The sequence below is a fragment of the Dendrobates tinctorius genome, unplaced genomic scaffold (genome assembly GCF_039654945.1).
Source record: "Dendrobates tinctorius isolate UK_male_01 unplaced genomic scaffold, ASM3965494v1 ptg000104l, whole genome shotgun sequence".
In the NCBI taxonomy this organism is placed as follows: domain Eukaryota; kingdom Metazoa; phylum Chordata; class Amphibia; order Anura; family Dendrobatidae; genus Dendrobates; species Dendrobates tinctorius.
Genome location: NW_027361772.1, coordinates 2,948,944 through 2,967,722, shown reverse-complemented (window position 1 = coordinate 2,967,722; position 18,779 = coordinate 2,948,944). Strand labels below are relative to the sequence as shown.

At 43.6% G+C, this 18,779-nt stretch overlaps 1 protein-coding gene across 2 annotated transcripts in view; it reads right to left on the bottom strand.

Moving 5' to 3' along the window:
* Positions 1–18,779, bottom strand: part of LOXL2 (lysyl oxidase like 2) — a 74,573-nt gene that overhangs the window by 14,870 nt on the left and 40,924 nt on the right. Inside the window, exons 2-6 of one of the 2 annotated variants that reach the window (XM_073588596.1) lie at positions 10,761–10,842; positions 9,644–10,006; positions 7,530–7,705; positions 2,115–2,326; positions 881–1,103 (exon numbers count right to left, since the gene is read on the bottom strand). In XM_073588596.1, the coding sequence (XP_073444697.1) occupies positions 881–1,103; positions 2,115–2,326; positions 7,530–7,705; positions 9,644–9,980 (948 nt within the window). In that variant the 5' untranslated portion in view covers positions 9,981–10,006; positions 10,761–10,842. The remainder of the gene's footprint in view (positions 1–880; positions 1,104–2,114; positions 2,327–7,529; positions 7,706–9,643; positions 10,007–10,760; positions 10,843–18,779) is intronic. The other variant, XM_073588597.1, reaches the window with a different exon arrangement.

Genomic DNA, 18,779 nt, shown 5'->3' with positions numbered 1-18,779 from the left:
TTTGGCCCTCAAAGTATTTGAGTTTGACATCCTTGGCTTAGGGTGGTTTTAAACTAACCGCATTTTTTGCGGTCCATCATTGCTGCCCGTTTTCTCCAATACTATAGAAATAGTATTGGAGAAAAAAAAAGGCGTTCCGCAAAACCGGAAGTGACGGCGTGGTTTGTTTTTGTGGCCCCGTTGATTTAAAAGGGCGCCGTGTCTGTACGCCGTGAAAAATATCGAGCAAGCTCGATATTTTTTCACAGCCGTATATACAGCCCTCATGGCCGTACGGTACACGGCGCACCATTGATTTTTTTGTGGGCCGATTTTGCGGTACCCTAGAAATGCATTGGGGCTGCAAAATCGGCCCGCAAAAATATGGTAAGTGTAAAACCACCCTTAAAGGGTTATTCTTATCATGATAAAGGGTTACAATTGCAAAGAGATTGTAAAAACAAACAACGCTGCAATTTTACTTTTGGCAGTTTTGGCACTCGGTCTCTAAAAGGTTCGCCATCACTGGTCTATGCAATGTGTAAATAAAGTTTTGTCAAAGCCAAATACCAGGAAGTATCACACACAAAGCAGCTTTATGTAAAGCATGACACACCAAAATGAGACAAAAAAAGCGTAGTGTCAAAAAATGCTAAAAACACACGTAAAAAAAGGAATTAAGAACACAACAAAAAACACAAGTAATCAAATTTAGCTAATAGGTGCAGAAATGCGTCAGAAAATCTGCACCATCTAAAAGTCACCAAATACTCTTTGTAGGAACGTAGACTAAAAGTTTCGGGACAGATAACAACATTTTTAGGTTTTGGCTATAATCCATGGACACAATCTATTTCACTCATTAGATCCTTATTGTATTAGTGATGTAGCCCAGTCGTACCTCTTGACGAAATGCTTTGCGGAAGCCGTTGATTGGACTCGGGGCGAAGGCTCTTCCAGGGGTACAGCTAACGACGGCAGGAGTGCCGCTCGAGCACGTCTGGTTAGAGGTGGTATCAGCGGTCAGGACTCTCCCCACACTGCAGGTGGAGATGTGCGCCTCATTTCCGGTGCAGTTAGCTGAGAACTGCCAATAGCTGTGCTTCTTGCGAGTCGCAAACATTCTGGAGAAAGATGTAGTTTAGTTAGTGAAAGGATAACCAATACATTAGGCTCAGAATAAACGGGGCAGAACATCGCTAATCTCGTCCATGTTTCCAGAGATGGATGCTGCAGATCCAGTTGTGAACAATAGATGGTGTTAAGAAAATTTATGACCTTCTAATGGGTGTTTGTAGGCTTTTCTTAGTCAGGATCATGGCGGACATATCATTGGGCCAACCAGAGCTGCTGAACAGGGGCACAGGAGGTAAGGGGTAGGGATGAGCGGACCGGTGGATCTTCAGGCTCATCAGATTAGACAAAATTTTGTCCATAGTTTGGTTCGGGTACTAGAGCTCTGCCTGAACTTGACCCTGGACCCCAACCCCATAGAAGTCAATAGGAACCCAAGCTTTGATGCGGTAAATGATTGTAGTAAGGGCTAGGGATCTCTCTCTCTGTTCTCCCGGACCTCCAAAGACTAAAACAGACTTCTGGGATGGGAGAAGTCCATGTTCAGAGTTCAGCACCAGACACAAGGTGTTCAGTGTGATCCCGGAACTTTACAGTTCGGGTTCACTGATCTCTAGTAAAGGGGCAACATCCAGCTCCAAAGCAGGTAGAATTCTGCATTATGAAAAGCCCTGTAAAGGGCCCATATATTGTTCTTGCACAGGGGCATCTTCCATCTGTGTCCGCCAGTGATCAGGATATGTATCACCCAAGGGTTTATCCATGTGGAATGTAAGGCAAATCCACCAGGGAGCGCAACAAATTTATAATGCGTTTTTAGGGCATGATTCAATGTGGATTAACTCCCCTACAATGGAAGGAGCGAGTTCGGTTTTCGGCTTTGAGAATCAGAAGGTCAATTTCCGTACGGAAATCTCATTCACATGGGAGGTACTCTAACCCCTTGCACAGTTCTGCAGTTTTTCCATCCAATGTGGACTAGAATGTCTAAACTGGTTTACGAACATCGTCCTCACATGTACGTTCCTAAATAATATTTTTTGTGAGGACAGCCCACTTACTTGTACACCTTCTGGTTGTATTTTCTCTCTCCAGGGAAGCCGAACATGCCACATATCACTCTGCTGTTCTTCTGGGTCCACATGGTATCACACACCTGCTTCCAGGTGCCGTCTACCTTGACTTCTACATAGCCCTCTGTCACAGGGATACGTTTTCGATATGTGGCCAGGATTGCGCGGATACGCACATCTTCAACCTGGATATGCAGCTCCTAGTATGAAAGGAATATTTAATAAGAAACTGGCCTGGGAATTAGATTCTCATTAGCCTCATGCAAATTAGGCAGTACTTGTATTGGGGGAGTGTCAATGTAAGTGCATGGACACGCCCCCAATGCACTTATAAGTTAATCTGTATTTTTCTTCATGGTTGAATTTCTCAGGGAATACACATCTGATTACTACAACACAGGTATAATTTTTATTGTCCTTCTACGAGCTATACAGGCATACCATTGGTTTAATTCGTAAAATCCTCCTGACGAGTTCCCTTTAATATGTAGAGTTTAAAAATCACAAAGCCCAAAACTGTGACAGTCGCATAAAAAATTTTCTGATATCTAAGGCGCATAACATAGAAAATCACTATAGAAAATTTTGTTCATCAGGTCCTTTGGATTATGTCCCTTTTTTTTTAATAAACCTACTTGGGGCTTATAAATGACCCACCTTACACCAGAAAAATACTAATTATTGAGAAATTACTAAGAAAATATGATGCACAAAATGCTTCAAAGAAAGTGAAATTTCTCCACATGATCTGGAACTGAGCCAGAATATAAAAAAAAAATCATTTTTAGTAATTCCCCAACTTTCCCAACGAAATTCTTTATTTTTTATTTTTTTTTAAATTTTGGAATGATTCCGTGGAAATAAGATGACCCCCAGCAATCACCTATAATGTGGGGAAACCTGGCAGCAAGTGATCATATTCTCTGCAGCGCCTCCACAGGGGAAATGAAAGGGTTACTCCCATCTTCATTGATGCATATTGTCAGGTAATGCTTGTAAAAAAAAACAGCACTTTTGCAATTTACTGCTTATTAAAACTTGCAGTCGTTCTTGAGATATTACCACTTTTATTCACAGCTCGTCGCCTAGGAGACCGACCACCACTGCTGTCTAGATTGCAAGCAGTGTGATGATTAGGAGATAACAGGGTGCTTCAGCGATCCTGGCAAGCTTCAAAACAGTGCTTACAAGCTCACTAAAGGAGATCTTGTAAGCACTGCGCATGTTCTGCTGTCTAGCAGCAGTGGTCGGTTTCCAAGGCAATAAGCTGTAAACAGAAGAAAACTGTTAATAGCTCAAGCACGGCTGAAAATTTCAATAAGCAGTAAATTACAAAATTGCTTGTATTCGCAAGCACAATCTGACAATATACCCCTTTATGAAGAGGGGAATCTTTAAGTATGATACCATAGACAATAGGGTGTCTGTGCAATATACAGATGCCCGATCCTCCAGAGATAGGGGGACCCCACGATAAACTGATAGGGTATGCAAAATTCAATGTCATGAATGAGCAGATATATGACATACCCCGAGGCAGGGCTCACTAGACAGAGTATTCTGTATGATGAGGTACTGTGTGTGGGCTGCACGGTGTAAGTCTTTCATAAATGTATTTCTAGGTTTATGAGTTATTAGATTAGGATTCACCAATAATAAGATAGGTATGAGAGGAACCACTTTGGGATTGCCATTGTAAGGAGTGTTAGCTCAGCAGTCTAGCTAAGTGCCCAGGATAACTGCGCTCTGTTATAGCCATCTACACCCCCAGAGTGAGTCACAGCGCTCCGCTCTACGTGACCACAGCAGAATGAAGGGGGAGGCCCAGGCCTATAGGGGTGTCTGCCAGATGTAGTTTTAACCCCACAGGACCCGTTTAGACACACACATATTGTATTTTATAGACGTCTCTTTCCATTATGAAAGGAACTATTTATAACTGGACATAAATCAGGAGAAATGTCTAAAAGCCTATATACTGTATATATAGTATATATACATACTGTATGTATTAGTGAAAGTCATGTGTAAGCAAACAAAGCCTATAGGCAATGAAAATGGGGCCAGTACAGATTATTCGCCAGGGCTCAATGGCTGCTATATTTGCTGTCTCAATGATACATACAGTATACCCATGCTGGGGGTCTATGGGTTTCACCCTACACCTCTACAACATATGTCTTCAGTCCCACTGCATGCAGGAGCCTGGTCTGTTCTACTAACCAGAGTGATACATGTAATACCGTGCAGCTCCTGGACCCGTCTGCAATCTACGGACATGATTTACTAGAGTTTTACAATTGTCTGAATACGACTCCTCTATCCTGTCTCCAGCAGCGGACCCTCCATTAGCATTCCTCAGCGGCCATCTTTCTCTTTTCCTGAGTACGTTGAGATACCATGATAACCTGGCATGCCTTTCTTACATCACATTTCACAGGCTTTATAGACTGGCTCAGGCAGCAACACACCGCCTGAGAATTCAGGCTCTTTCTCGCCACTACTTAGTACTATATTGCTTGAGTCATCTGACCTACTGTACTCTGCTACACCATTAGACACCGCTAAATTACTGGGAGTCACCTGTCATACGTACACAGGGTTGTCCACTTTTAGGAAAGTGGCCCCAAACTGTGTAAAATACATAAAATAACAAAACTCAGCAGGTACTCACCCTCCCTGGGTCCAGTGCCAGCTCTCCGACACTAATTTGGTTCCAGTATTTTGACTACAGAGGAAATGTCACATCAACATAATAATAATAATAATAATAAACAATGTGTCATCATGAATTAAGGTTGACACGATGCTGACAGCTAAAGCAGTGACATGCGCTGCTGACTAGACGTCACTGCTGTAGTAAATGTACCAGGACCAGAGAAGAGATGGGAGCTGGTGCTGGGCCCAGGAGGGGTGAGAACCTGATGAGTTTGATATTTTATCTATTTTACACAGTTTGGGGCCCACTTTATTGAAATTAGACAACCCCTTTAACTCTGCTATGCTGCTGGGCTCTGCTACTTCAGTAGTTTTAACCATCTCTGCTCTTTTCTGGGCTTTGCCATATGTACAAGACTTCACAGCTGTGCAGTTATTCCAAATCTGCTTCATCAGTCTCCCTTCGCTGAGTTTCCAGCTACCCTGAGGTTTACTACTTAACTCCTCCAGTTGCCGGCCAGCCATTACAGCCTCCGTTGCTCCAGCCTGTCCATCCCGTAGCACCAATGTCATCTGTCTGTGCTGCTCAACAACAGCTCATCCAAAAACCGAAGCCTTCGAGAATCCACCTGACCAGGTGAGGCATAACACTGAACCTGTCCTAAGGAGACAAGATGAACTTTCTGCAGAAAAGCACAGAATCAGCGACAGATGGGTTCACACGGAAAACAACCCAGAGACGGGCAAACAGGACTTATCTGCTCTGACACCATGTCTGATGAAAAATGACTGGACATTTGTAGAAAAGCTGAGCCTAAACATACCGCCGCACACTCCTCCAGTGTTGAGCTGTGTACACACAGTGTGCAGATTGCCTGCTATATATACCCTCGCTGAGCTGTGACCGCACTCTCCGCAAACACAGCTTCTTAATGCTGAAGAGAAACTGAACTTGTGACCCAGACGCTTCACACGACACCAGGCCAAACACTCTGGGCAGCAATACCAGGTCCAGACAGGCAGCAGCTCAGCCTGGGCAGAGAGTAAGCAGCGCCAAGGGGACATTGGCAGGGGCACACCTAAAGCAAATCCCTCACATCATGGCAAAACTAATCAGGGTCATAAATTGGGCAATGTCAGCCGCCCATGGGTGAAGCTGAAGAATCACTCCGGAGCTCCTTTATGGCAAGAACAGCAACTTGCTAAGTAACATTTTCCCTTTATATCTCATTCATGTCTCTGTAGGGTCAATGGATACAGACGGATCTTACAGTGAGCGGTTTCTTCACCCCATTATATTGGTAGATTGATAGATAAGTAATTTTTGAAGACTTTCTGGATCACAATGGCCGAGTGTGAGATTGTCTCAGGAAGACGTGTATGCAGCACAGTACAGCACTGTGTATACAGTGAGCTAGGAGCTGTGTACTGTACGCTAGGCATGAAAGTTGTAGGCAAACACTAGCTCACGCAGTGCAGCGGAGGTCCGCTTCCACTCTGTAGGCCATAGATGAACCCAGATACCCAACGACTGCCAGGCCTGGTATATGAGGAGTTAATACAATGTATAGTAGAGCGGTATATCCATTGCCTTTATAGGAAGGAGGTATAATAACGATGTGTATTATTTTCCGAGGAGTGTATGAGATACACACTGGGTGTGTGATGGACACCATGATGGTGATTCATGGAAAACATTACATGAGTAAGTGATTATTGTCAGAGTCATCTCTGTCCGGCTGGGTCTTCTCATGAGTGCGACCAGTCCCTTGAGTCCAACAAATCCTCCAAAGACACCAGACCTAAGCCAAGAGCATGCATAGAGGAAAGGGGGTGTATCTGCTGATGGTTCTCATGCTACCATCACGCACTTGAAGAATCTTAACACCCTTTTGACCACCATTCTTCGAGAGGAGGCCCCAAAAACATTGGATCTAACGACTTTGACGGAATCAGATAAGCATTTAATGTTTAAGGGGACCTACTGATTGTCCCTCGATAGATTATGTCAGAGGACTTGTGGTTGGAATTCAACCACATGATCCTTTTGTTCGGGGAGGAGATTAGTTGACCTGTCGAGTGGACCTCTGTACAGGGGAGACAGCTGTCAGCCAAACCATCGCTCAGATGGCAGATCTATCTATTGTGTGAGGGCGGCATTTGGCCAGCTTTCTTTGTTCTTTACTTTTTAATACTTATAGAGAAGGGAGTCCAATGGAAGGTAACAAGACAAATGTAGAAGAGGTAGAGAAGCCTCTATGTTGGGCCGCCTCTCCACTGTCGGGTCTGCTTCCATCATATGTATACTGTTCTTTATCTAATTAACTTGTGAGTGATTGATTTCCCGTACACATGTCATCCTTGCGGACACACTGAATTCGATTGGTCTTTTTTGTTGCAGATTGATAGGCTGCAAACAAAAAATGGAGACATATCCTACTTTGTTCCCACTTGTGGACCAAACTCAAATGAATGGTTCAGCCAAAATGTTTTTTACTGACAAGTTGCTAGGAAAAGTTTAGGAAACCTCCATCAGTTTTATTTTTGAGCATGCAAAAAAAATGTGTGGTAAAAATGGACACTATGATAAAGAAATGGATGTAAGATGAATCAGGGACACTGATGAAAACTGGTCTCTTTTTGGAGGGCAGGAAATAAAATCAGTGAGGTATGAATAAGGCCGAACAGTAAGGATGATGTGAAGATTCTAACACCTATTGTTAAAAATTTGAATTGATGCCTCACCTCCAATCTCTCCACCAAAGCATTGTCATATTTGAATCCAGGAATCCTACGGTCGCTGCACTGTACTCCCACGTCCTCGCTGTGCTTACAGTCCGTCACTCCCCAGCCATTGTGGCTGCACTCAGCAATGCTTCTCTCCCTCCCTCGGCAGTGCACGTTGTCCATCCAGATATGTCCTGCAGAGACAGTAAGCGTGGTCCCATCACATCATGGTTTAGCATTTCTATAGTCACAAATCATTTATATTGACTTCTAGGACATACATCTGAGTACCACATTTATCAAGCACAGCATACAATATGTAGCCCTAATAGGACTGTTGGTATGGATTTCTCAAATGATTAGAAATGATGATAAAGAACCATAGATCAATGGGTGATCCAATGTTTAATCCTTTTTACGGTATCAGAGTCAGGCATGTAGGTGTATGGGGTGTAGGGACGGTAGCCGTTGGTGATGTACTCATCTCTTATGCCCTGGAATATTACAATAAATTGGGGGTCCTGGCTGGGTGTGTGGACTTGTGCTATGGGGGTGATACGCCCTTGCAGGCCACATGTTTCCAATGACTTTGGTTGGCCAGGACCAGATGTTTGACGGTTCAATGAGGGAGACCACCAGTCAAAAATAAACCTTTTACTCAACGATAACGGGGGTATTATTATATACAGTAGGTAACGGATAAATTGAACGTTTCCTTCACAATACGGAGCATTTTTCCACAGACAGTTTCAATCTCTTCCTCTTTACTCGCTTGTCCTATATCTTCAATGTCCCTTTCTATTTCACCACAAGCTCCGTAACTACAGTCCAGTTAGCAATAGTCCTATTCTCTACCCACGGTTCAATGTCTTCTATACTATATTGCCACTATGGCCAGCACTTATCTTCTGTGTCCCTGGCGCTCTGGAACTCCCGCCCAGGGCATTCTTTATGTCTTACGTATTTTGTCCTGTCTAGCCCATTACCTTTACGAGTTACAAACTCTGGGCTGTACTGTTAGGCGTCCTGACCCAGGACCCGTTTCCAAGCGATCACTCCATTCGTTCGGTCACTTCTCTTGTACTTTCTGCTATGATCTCACTAGCTTTTAGCCTGGTCTCCTCTCACATCAGGGACACCCAGGTCATGGGGCACTCCTCACATTAGACCTTAGGTCTGCTTTCTACTCACATTAGGCCCTTTCTGACATTCTGATAGCAAACTATCTCTGCCCCTTCATCTTGGTCCCTCACACTCTGGACAAGTCCTAACCATTTACTCTCATTTTCCCTACTGTCAAAAAACATAAATCATTAACACCATTAAGGTCTAGCACAATTCACATTACACATTACGATAACACACTTGTTCTTCAAGGGGGAAACGCGGGCGATATGTCCATCTTCTTACAGAGGAACAAATCGCACCCAGCCCTCACTGTCTGAGGGGACCATACACAATCTGTCACATAAATGCTGGTATTTAAACGGCACATTAATACCTTCTAACTTTGAAAGATAACAAAAAGGGACATATAGTGTGATGCAGCAATTTTTAAATCAATACCCTAGCGTTGCCTAAAACTTTATATGTGCCCACATAGAAATTTTGATGCTGCCCCCCGTGTTTACGCCACACAGTATGATGCCCCCCACGCAAGTATCCCACTTTCCTGTGTGTCCTGCTTCTCTGCTGAACTGGTCTCTGCTGCCACTTGTGTGACCTGAAAATGTCCAGTCACTAGAAGGTCCCTGACCAAATAATGCAGTAGGGATATGATGGCCCCTGATGCACCATTGTAGTCAACTGACACATTTGAAGTCATGACATACCCTCGACCTCCCGGGACAGCTCCCCAAATTTGGGATTGTCCCACTGGATCCAGGATGGTTGGAAGATGTGCACTTTGTATGTTGGCGCCAGAGGTCTTTGAGTTACGTCTCAAGTAACGTTTTAGACACAAAGCATATTTCCAATTATTTGCCAAGAGGTGGTTTCTTATTAATACTGACCAGTAATAATTTAGTTACATGATTTATCATAGTTAAATTGTACTATGCAGCAAACGCTAGCTTGGCAGATGAAGAAATATCTCTAAAAGGTATGATGGAAAATGCCTACAATGTGCTTACCTTCTCCTTTGCCATACTTGGAGCTTGGCGCCCATGAAACGGCCTCCATGTAGCCCAGGTCTTTACAGACTATGTGCGCGGCGTACAAAGAGAAATCGTCATCGCAGACAGTGCCCCACTCTCCATTATAAAATACTTCCACTCTCCCCTCGTTGTGCTTGCGCTTCTCTCCTGCCAACCGCACGTGGATTTTTGGTGGCTCCTTAGGTGGCTGGGTGGGTTGTGGCTCAGGCGCCTGTTGTTGGTAATATTCGGGATAGTACTGCCAGTGTTCATACTGCCCCAATGTGGGTACAGTCAGAGCAAGGAAGAATAGGAATATGTGAGCCACCAACATAGTTTATAGGAAAAGTGGCACCAAACCTGTAATGAAAGAAATGACACATGGAATAGAGATGAGACCCGTGGTGCGCACACCAACATCTCTATATTGCTGCCCCATGATATCAGCACTTAGGGGCTTCAGAGTATATTACAGAAGTAGAGAATATATTATTACAGTCAAATGATTCAGTAGATGTAGAGCTCCTCTATGTAATAAAAGATGCAATTGTTAATTATTCTACATCATAGTGCTATATCTTATTATAGGTATGTCACTAGATGGCGGTAGTTTATTAAAAAGAACCAACATTTTTGTCTACCTTTAAAGGGCAAATCCACTTTAAGTCATCCACTTGCATATTCTTGTGATGAGTAAGAAGCTAATATCCTAAATTCCCAGGATATTGTGACTTTTCAGAAACTTTGTTGTATCAACCTTTTCTGAGCTGATTGGTAAAGTGTCGGACAACGCATATCTTTAACTATGAGAATTTGGCTTCTGATATCCCTTGGCAAGAAGCTGTGAGATTCCAGCTCATTGACGACTACAAAGGTACTTTCTAACATGGTACAGTAGAATATGGAACAATGATTAATAGTAGAGTTTACATTCAAGTGCTTGCCTTTGTGATCAACATGCCATTAAAGTTAATATGTTAGCAGATTTTACAATAAAAATGGCATAAAATGATCTTTGATACCTGATGAGGCTGATGTACTTACTTGTATAGTCCATGACCTAATAGCTGTAACATCTATTTTGAAAATTAAAACTCAATCTTCACATACTTACCCTGATTAACAGCTCCTCAGTATCCCGCCTTCCTCCTATTGATGGGATCTCACTCTGCTCAGTACAAGCTGGAAATAGCGGGCTATATCAGGGACAAAAAAAGAAATATTTATCTGTTTCCCACATTTTTTAATTTATTTTCATGACTACAAAGGACTACTAAAATGCATGTTAAATTTTGTTCCCCTCTCCATAAAAAATATTTTTATAAATAGGGCCCCCTTTATTTTTTTTTTTTACAAGGGTGCGTTGTTAGTGCTTCCTTTACTGTATACACAATGCTCTTTCAACACTGTGTATATGAGTCGCCCTCCCAGGGCAGTGGGATACTCAGTACCGAGCCCGATGATCCTCAATGGGGGATGTCACGGCAACTGGGACCCGGCCCGTGGCCCTGGGCGCCCATTGTAACAAGGGCTTAGTTTATGAATGATTCGTGACGCCACCTGTGGTGTTCGGCAATGAAGATGTAAGCCGATGCTGCAGACAGATCCTCTGGGACAGATGGTGTGGTGTAGCAATGATGTCATAGCCCTCCACAGGCAGGGCTGTAGTTCCAGGGCAGAGTAGGTGAAGTGACACTTAGATGGTGTTGTGTCAGGCGCAAGGGATGTAGCAGTGGTGGGCGGGTTGATGCAGGAATAAGTGGAGGACACCAGGGCATGTAGTTCCAAAGCTTTACTCACAGTCTGTTGCAGGTACAGGTGCCCGCCTCCTTGCCGTGTCCTCCAGGTCAGGGGCTCAGCCAACTTCCAGGCAAGATGAAGTACTCCTTTCCAACACTCCGCCAACATATGTGCCTTTTCTGAACGTCTCCTCTTATAGCGCCATTGAGTGAAGTACTCCTAGTACTGAGTTACACTGGAGTTCCTCCTGTCAGATGTTCCTATGAACTCTACTTGTACGGCAGACAGCTGTAGCCTGCTTCGGGGACTCCTTCTACCTAGTCCCGGCTCACTATCGTTGCTGTTGTGCCCTCAAGTCTTGTGTGGGAATAAAGTGGTCACTACTTCTATTCCTCCGTTGTCTGCTGCAGGACCATTAGTATCCATACAACCTCGGGGACCGGGCCCCGGCCTAGTGCTTAGAACTTGGGAAGGGTTCTCCTCTAACCATGGTCCTTGTTCTCTTATTCTCCTCACGTTCCGTGCTAATCCTTCTTTCCAATGGAGAATCAAGCTTCCTTTCTCTGTCTCTTTCCTGTGCCAGCAGACCCAGATCACTGTGGCCTGCTGCAGCACTTCCTTCTTCCATCCCTCTCACGGGGATCTTCTTTGTCTCACTCTCTGTCCTTCTACATCCGCACTCACTGACTGAATGCATGACTGAACTGAATGACTGACTCAACTCTTCCCGCTCTTTTATGTAAACTAAACTCCACCCACCTCCCAGCTCGTTTCGTGTTCCAAGCAGGGAGCCACCAATGGGTGCTTTGCTACACTCCAAGCAGGGAGCCGCCGAAGGTGCTTTGCTACACTACTTTGTGGTGTGGGGTGCAGGTGTTGGAGTGTGGTCAGGTGTCTCCACCTTACCTGAATAGTGGGGTACCACACCTCAGGAGGAGGTGCAGTACCTCTGTGGCGACTGAACCCTCAGGGGCGCCACATATACACCGATAAGGAAGGCAGAGATGGTCATAAACCATCTCTGCCTTCTCTCTGGGAAGTCCGGCTGTGTATGGCAGCTGGGTCCCAGCTCCTGCATCAAACTACAAGCCATTTCAATGCTGTGGTCAGTGAATGATGGCAGCATTTAAATGGTTAAAGAGATTTTCCACTTTAAAGAAAGTGCACCCCAAACACTCTAAAATACCTAAAATAACAAACAGAGCAGGGAGTCATCCTCTTTCGGCTGCAGCACCAACTTCCACAGCTGCTTGGATCTCGGTGTTTCGGCTGAAGCTATGACGCTACATTGACAGTTCGCAAAACTCCGAGATCCAAGCAGATCGTTTCACTCATGTCAGTGATTTGCTGAAGCGGTGATGCGAGTTGGCGATGACGTTATGACTGAGGCTAAATCACCGAGACCTGAGCAACGGAGGAGATCCAGTGTAGGATCCAAGGAGGGCGAGTATCTGCTTGGTTTGTTATTTCAGATATACTGTATAAGAGCGTAGGTAACTCCAGTCGCTGCTGTTACAGGCAGATGACATATCCAACGTCTGCCCACTATGGCGTGGGCTCAGCTCCTAAGACATCTTTCACACTTCAGTCTTTTGGAGTCAGTCAAAATCCGTCAAAAGTGTGAAAAAACGGATCCAGTGAAGATTGCCAAAAATTGATGCACCGGATCCGTTTTTCTAAAAACGGCGGATTTCGACTGACGTCAATAGACTGAAGTGTGAAAGAGGCCTTAGCTCGATCTATACGCTCCACAAGTGACTCGTATATCACAGGACGTTAAGGATTTAACTACAACCTGTCAATTAAAAGAAAGGCCAACCATGTAATATATGGCCTAGCTGAGTATACCAGAAGCAGAAAAGTACAGTATTTCCATGAGCAGGTTTCCACTCTGGGTTCCTGAGTAGAAGACTGTCACTATGACATTGGAAAGGTCTCATGTACAGTAAATGGCTGTATTAAATCTCCATTTTGTTTAGCCATAATAAGGTTGCCAAACAGGTGCATGAGGCATTACTGTACCTCCATATGCCTACAGTTTCATACAGCAGCATGCGAGGGGTTACGTGATCATGTAGAACTATCTCTGTACATACAATAAATTACAGAGCCTGTATGACAGCACATGGAGGCTGTGCAGCTCCATACAAGACGTCACTACATCGGGATTCCTGCGACAGGACACAGATAGCGCCCAAAGCGCACTGCTCATAGCGGGAAGGAGGCAAATGAATCTTTATTTCTTTTCTAAATTGCTGTTGGAGTGGCTGGTTTCCATACTAGTAGGGAAGGGGAGGCATCATATTGTGTGTGGAGCGTCATTGTGTTAGGGGGTCATCATTCTGTGTATGGGGGGCATCATACTGTGTTCTTGGAGACAATTAGGGAGCATCAAGGTGTGTTGGAGGCATGTTTGGGTACCATAAAGTGTTTAGGGGTATTGTGCATGTGTCATACTGCACGGAGGCCATAAAAGGGGTATCATACTGTGTGGGAACACTAAGAGCCTTCAATAGGGGCACTTTGGTGGCAGCACAAAAGCAACTGAGTAGGGCTAAGGGTGTAAAAAATGTGCTGCTAAGTGGCCCTCTTTCCTGTCCTTTACATTTGCGATGTATGGGGTAAATATATGAACAGGGTGGTGATATCTCTAATATTCCGTTGGAATGTTCACCCATCTGTAAATGCAAAATATGCTTAGTTTGTTCTAATATATGCAAGTTGAAACTGATAGAAAAATGCTGAGTATGATGAGAGACTCCAGGTCTATATGGCAGTCAGACACTAGGCCTCAGACCTGTCTCAGAGGAAACGTGGTATAGTCGCCCGTAGCAGCCACAGTACAGTCACCTTTGCGAAAAAAACAATAAGAGCTTTTGTTTGTTATTGGCACCGGAACCATTTTCTTTTAGAATTTAGAGCTGGTGATGCTTCTAGTTTTTCCACAACCTAAAGGAAAAAATAGCCAGCTACTATATGTACAGAGGCATCAAAGGAAGGGAGGAAGGGTGTAGTTAATTGGTTGGGGTTCGAGAAACACAAGTGTCAGGCACAGTGCCAACAGGCCACTTTTCCTTACCCGGGGTGAAAAATACAGGATGAGGGTATCTTGGCCCTGGAGAAAAGCTGAGCTATGATCAATTTATGAGCTGGGTTTATATTCACACCCTGCAGATTTGTCGCACAAATGTCTGCGATTGCCCCATTGATATGAATGAAGGTTGCAGAAATCCATGTGCTTGCCACCCAAACAACCCCTTTCTCACGCACACCCTTTAGACTATCTTTAAAGGCTAGGGTAAATGTAAAGGTGAGGGCATAATGTATTTTTTGGAGGGTCATTATATAAGCTAAACATATCCTAAGGCTATCAGAATCACACAGAATGTTTGGGGTTTTATTGTGCAGATTCACATGAGAATTCTCTTAAAAAAACACCTGAAATACTTTTCCTATTCATATATATGGGAGATTATAGTTACATAGGTGAAAAAAGACACAGGTCCATCAAGTTCATCATTTCTCCATCATTTATACATTTGCTAAATTATTAATAACACACAATGCCATTTGTTGTGAGAAAAGTATTTGGTCCTTTTTTAAATGCCAATTCCACAGTCTGACTGCTCTAACTGTAAAGAACCCTCTCCTACAGTATATAGATGCTGGAATCACCTTTCCTCCACATGTAATGAATGCCCCCTGGTTCTTTGTAAGGAATAGGTCATGTGCCAGTCCTTTGCATTAAGAAACATCTATTTATCAATCTATATCCATATGAGATCTCTTCTGAGGCATCTTTTTCCTGAACTAAGTTAACCCAACTTTTCCAACCTCTCATCATATGGGAGGCCAACCATCACATGCAATAATTTGGTTGACGCGTTTGAACTGACTCTAACTCTCAAATATCCTTTTTAATAGGTGGAGTCCAAAAGTGGATCCCATATTTTAGATGTGGCCTCACAAGAGATTCATAGAGCAATATATGAGGCCTATTATACTGTATGGAGAACTATGTGGTGCCCATAATACTGTATGGAGAACTATGTGGGGCCCATAATACTGTATGGAGGACTATGTGGTGTCCATAATACTGTATGGAGGACTATGTGGTGCCCATAATACTGTATGGAGAACTATGTGGTGCCCATAATACTGTATGGAGGATTATATAGGAGGAAAGTGACTTTGTAAGGGCTACAAAGTTGTGAGGTTTTCTCTTCTGTGACCCTACCTAATATTAAAAGGACTCTGTCACCCCATTTTAGCCCTATCAGCTGCCACCACCACCATCAGGGGCTTATCTGCAAGATTCTGTAATGCTGTAGATAAGCCCCTGATGTAAACTGAAAGATAAGAATAAAGAGGTAGATTATACTCACCCCGGCGTTCGGTCCGGTCCGATGGGTGTTGCCGTCCCGTCCGACGCCTCCCATCTTCATACGATGATGTCCTCCTCCTTGCTTCTCCCACGGCTCCTGCGCAGGCGTACTTTATCTGCCCTGTTGAGGGCAGAGTAAAGTACTGCAATGCGCAGGCACGGGACCTCTCTGACCTTTCCCGAAGCCTGCGCACTGCAGTACTCTGCTGTGCCCTCAACAGGGCAGATAAAGTACGCCTGCACAGGAGCCGAGGGAGAAGCAAGGAGGAGGACATCATCGCTAGAAGATGGGAAGCACCGGACCGCGACACCCACCGCACCCCCCGGTGAGTATAATCTGACGTGTTTTTCTTATCTTTCAGGTTTCATCGGGGGCTTATCTACAGCATTACAGAATGCTGTAGATAAGCCCCTGATGGCGGTGGCCACAGCTTATAGGGCTAAAATAGGGTGACAGATTCCCTCTGAGGGTTTTTTGTTTGTTTTTTTTTTTGTTTTTGTTTGGTTTTTTTGGGGGGGGCAAATATAATTTCTGCTATGGGGCCATGATTTCTACGTACACCCCTATGCTTGATATTGAGTCCTGTTGCTCAGCCTCCTTGTAACCAGAATACACAAGTCGTCCTGTTCTGTAGTCCCGAGAACACTTCCATTGAATGTATATGCAGCCGTAGCATTACTCCGGCTGCGGTGCATCACTCTACATTTATTAACATGAAGCTTCATGCATTTGCTCATTCAAACATCTTACCCGGAACATCGCTGTTCGTATGAGCAGTTTTTGGAGAGTTTTATTTTTTTTCTCTCTTAAGATGGATTGAAAAATGGTTGATGGAAAAAGCAGTTGCATGTCACCTGATGGAATCTGCTCTAAAAAGAGGCACAGGCCAATCAAAAGGCTGCATAACGGAACAAAATCTTCCAAGACCATCTTCACCTTTTTCAAAAACTCCCCCAAATATGAGCATTTCTTGAAGCAGTTTCCATATGAAATTTTTACGGGATTTGTCTGACTCCAAAAACTATGCGTGAATATAGAGAATATAAAAGGAGTCATGTAAAGAAGACCAGTGTGATTGGGCGTCATAGGAAAGATGGAATTTCATCTGGGCCCTGTGCTATTAGCGTGGTAATGTACAGAATGTCCTCGGTAGCATGATTATTATGAGTAGGTGGAAGCCCATACCCCCTTGGAAAACAAAGTCTTCCTGTACCCCTTCCCCCTTACAGAAGCTGCCTCCCTCCCTGTCTGACTCTCCTAGACCACTCCGAGTAGGAGGGGGGTTCCTGAGTCTGAATTTTTCCATAATGAAGTAATGCCGAAAATGACATCACTGGAAGAAGGAACAGGGGGATACCCCTGATGTGCATGATGTGTGCTGAGCTGGTAGAGTCAGCAGCATCCATTGCTCAGGCCCACCACTACAGGAACATTGCTCAACACGTAAAATCTGAGCTCAGATAAAAAGAATCATTATTGTATAAAGTCACTTTTTCCACACCTTGTCAGAAATAAAATGTCAGACAGCTGAAGTTTTATGGGTGAGGAGGACAGGAGGGCCCTTGTTCCGCACCTCTGACTTCCTCTACTGCAGAACAATAAGCCTTCTTGTTATACTATGTAATGCTATAGATGGCTGCCACTCACACGGCCTATAATATTCCAGTAAAAAAAAAAAATTAAAAGTGAATTCAAATTTTAAAATTCAATTACTTCTCAATTTTTTTTTTTCGAATCACTTTTAGGCTATGTTCACACGTTACGTTTTTGCAGGCAAAACATGCTCTCTTGGCAGTAAAGAAGCTGCTTACAAAAATCCGGGTTTGCTGCGTTTTTGCTGCTTTTTTTGCCGCGTATTTGCACAACCTCATTGTTTTCTATGGTAAAAAAAAACAAAAAAAAAAAACGCTGCAAAAAACCCTGAAAAACTTGACCTGATGCAAATCTGCAACCACGTGTGCATGGGACTTTGCTGCTACAAGGAAATCCTACAGGTTTTGTGACAAAGCTGTGCAGAAAAAAACCCAGCAAAAATGCAACGTGTATGTACCTTTACCCTAAAATCCTTTGTGAGGAACCCATTGCATTAAAATACAGATCTGTACTAGCATTTTTTTTTATGCAGTTATTTTCCATCTGGTTTATCTGGCAGGAAAAAAATGAAGTTTGCAGTAATGGCAAAACTAATGAAATTTCTAGAATGTAATATTTTAAGAATCTAAAATTTCTAAAATGAGTTTTTCTCCTGTTTTTTTTTGACCAGTGGAGCATTTAAAATAATACAATTAAAAAACGTAGCATGTCATTTTTGCAGTTTTTTCTTTCTTTTTTTTTTTTAGTGCGGGAAAAAATGTTTTTCAATAGCAAATGCTGTTTTTTCTTTTCTTTTTTTTTAACTGCAGTTCTTTGTTTTAAAAACATAGTATATGAATTCTTGCAGTATCTGAGCAGCGTTAAAAGGCATGAAAAATAGACAGAAAATACAGTGAGAGGTAGGCAGAAAAAAAACACACAGCATTTCCGCACATGGGAAAATGGCCTACAAGAGCGCCCACAGAAGGTTTTCTCCATTCAATTTTTGCAGTTTTTTCCTATTGAGATCAATAAGGCCTAGCAGCAAAATAAACCCCACTAAAAACGCTGGGGTTTTCCAGCCATTGGCTATGTGCAGCTGTCGGAGTTTTCACTGGCAACTTTTTCCTGAAGCGGCTTCGCCGGCATTTTTTGCCATTTTCTTCTTGGTGGCTCCAAGGCTTTTGGCTTTTTACTATATCTTCTGATAGAACAGTGGGCAGCTTCTGCTCAGAAGATGTCTGTGGGGCCCTAGTGTGCCTTCAAATGCCTCAGATTTCATAGAAATGGATTTTTCTTACATTCCATATAAATTGAATCCACAGCTGGACCCCACAATCAGGTAATTGCCCATTATACCCATCCTGATCGTACATCCACAGCTGGTGCTCGCCCTCCACGTCACCAGTTATGTATCTTGCCCATACAGTAAGGCT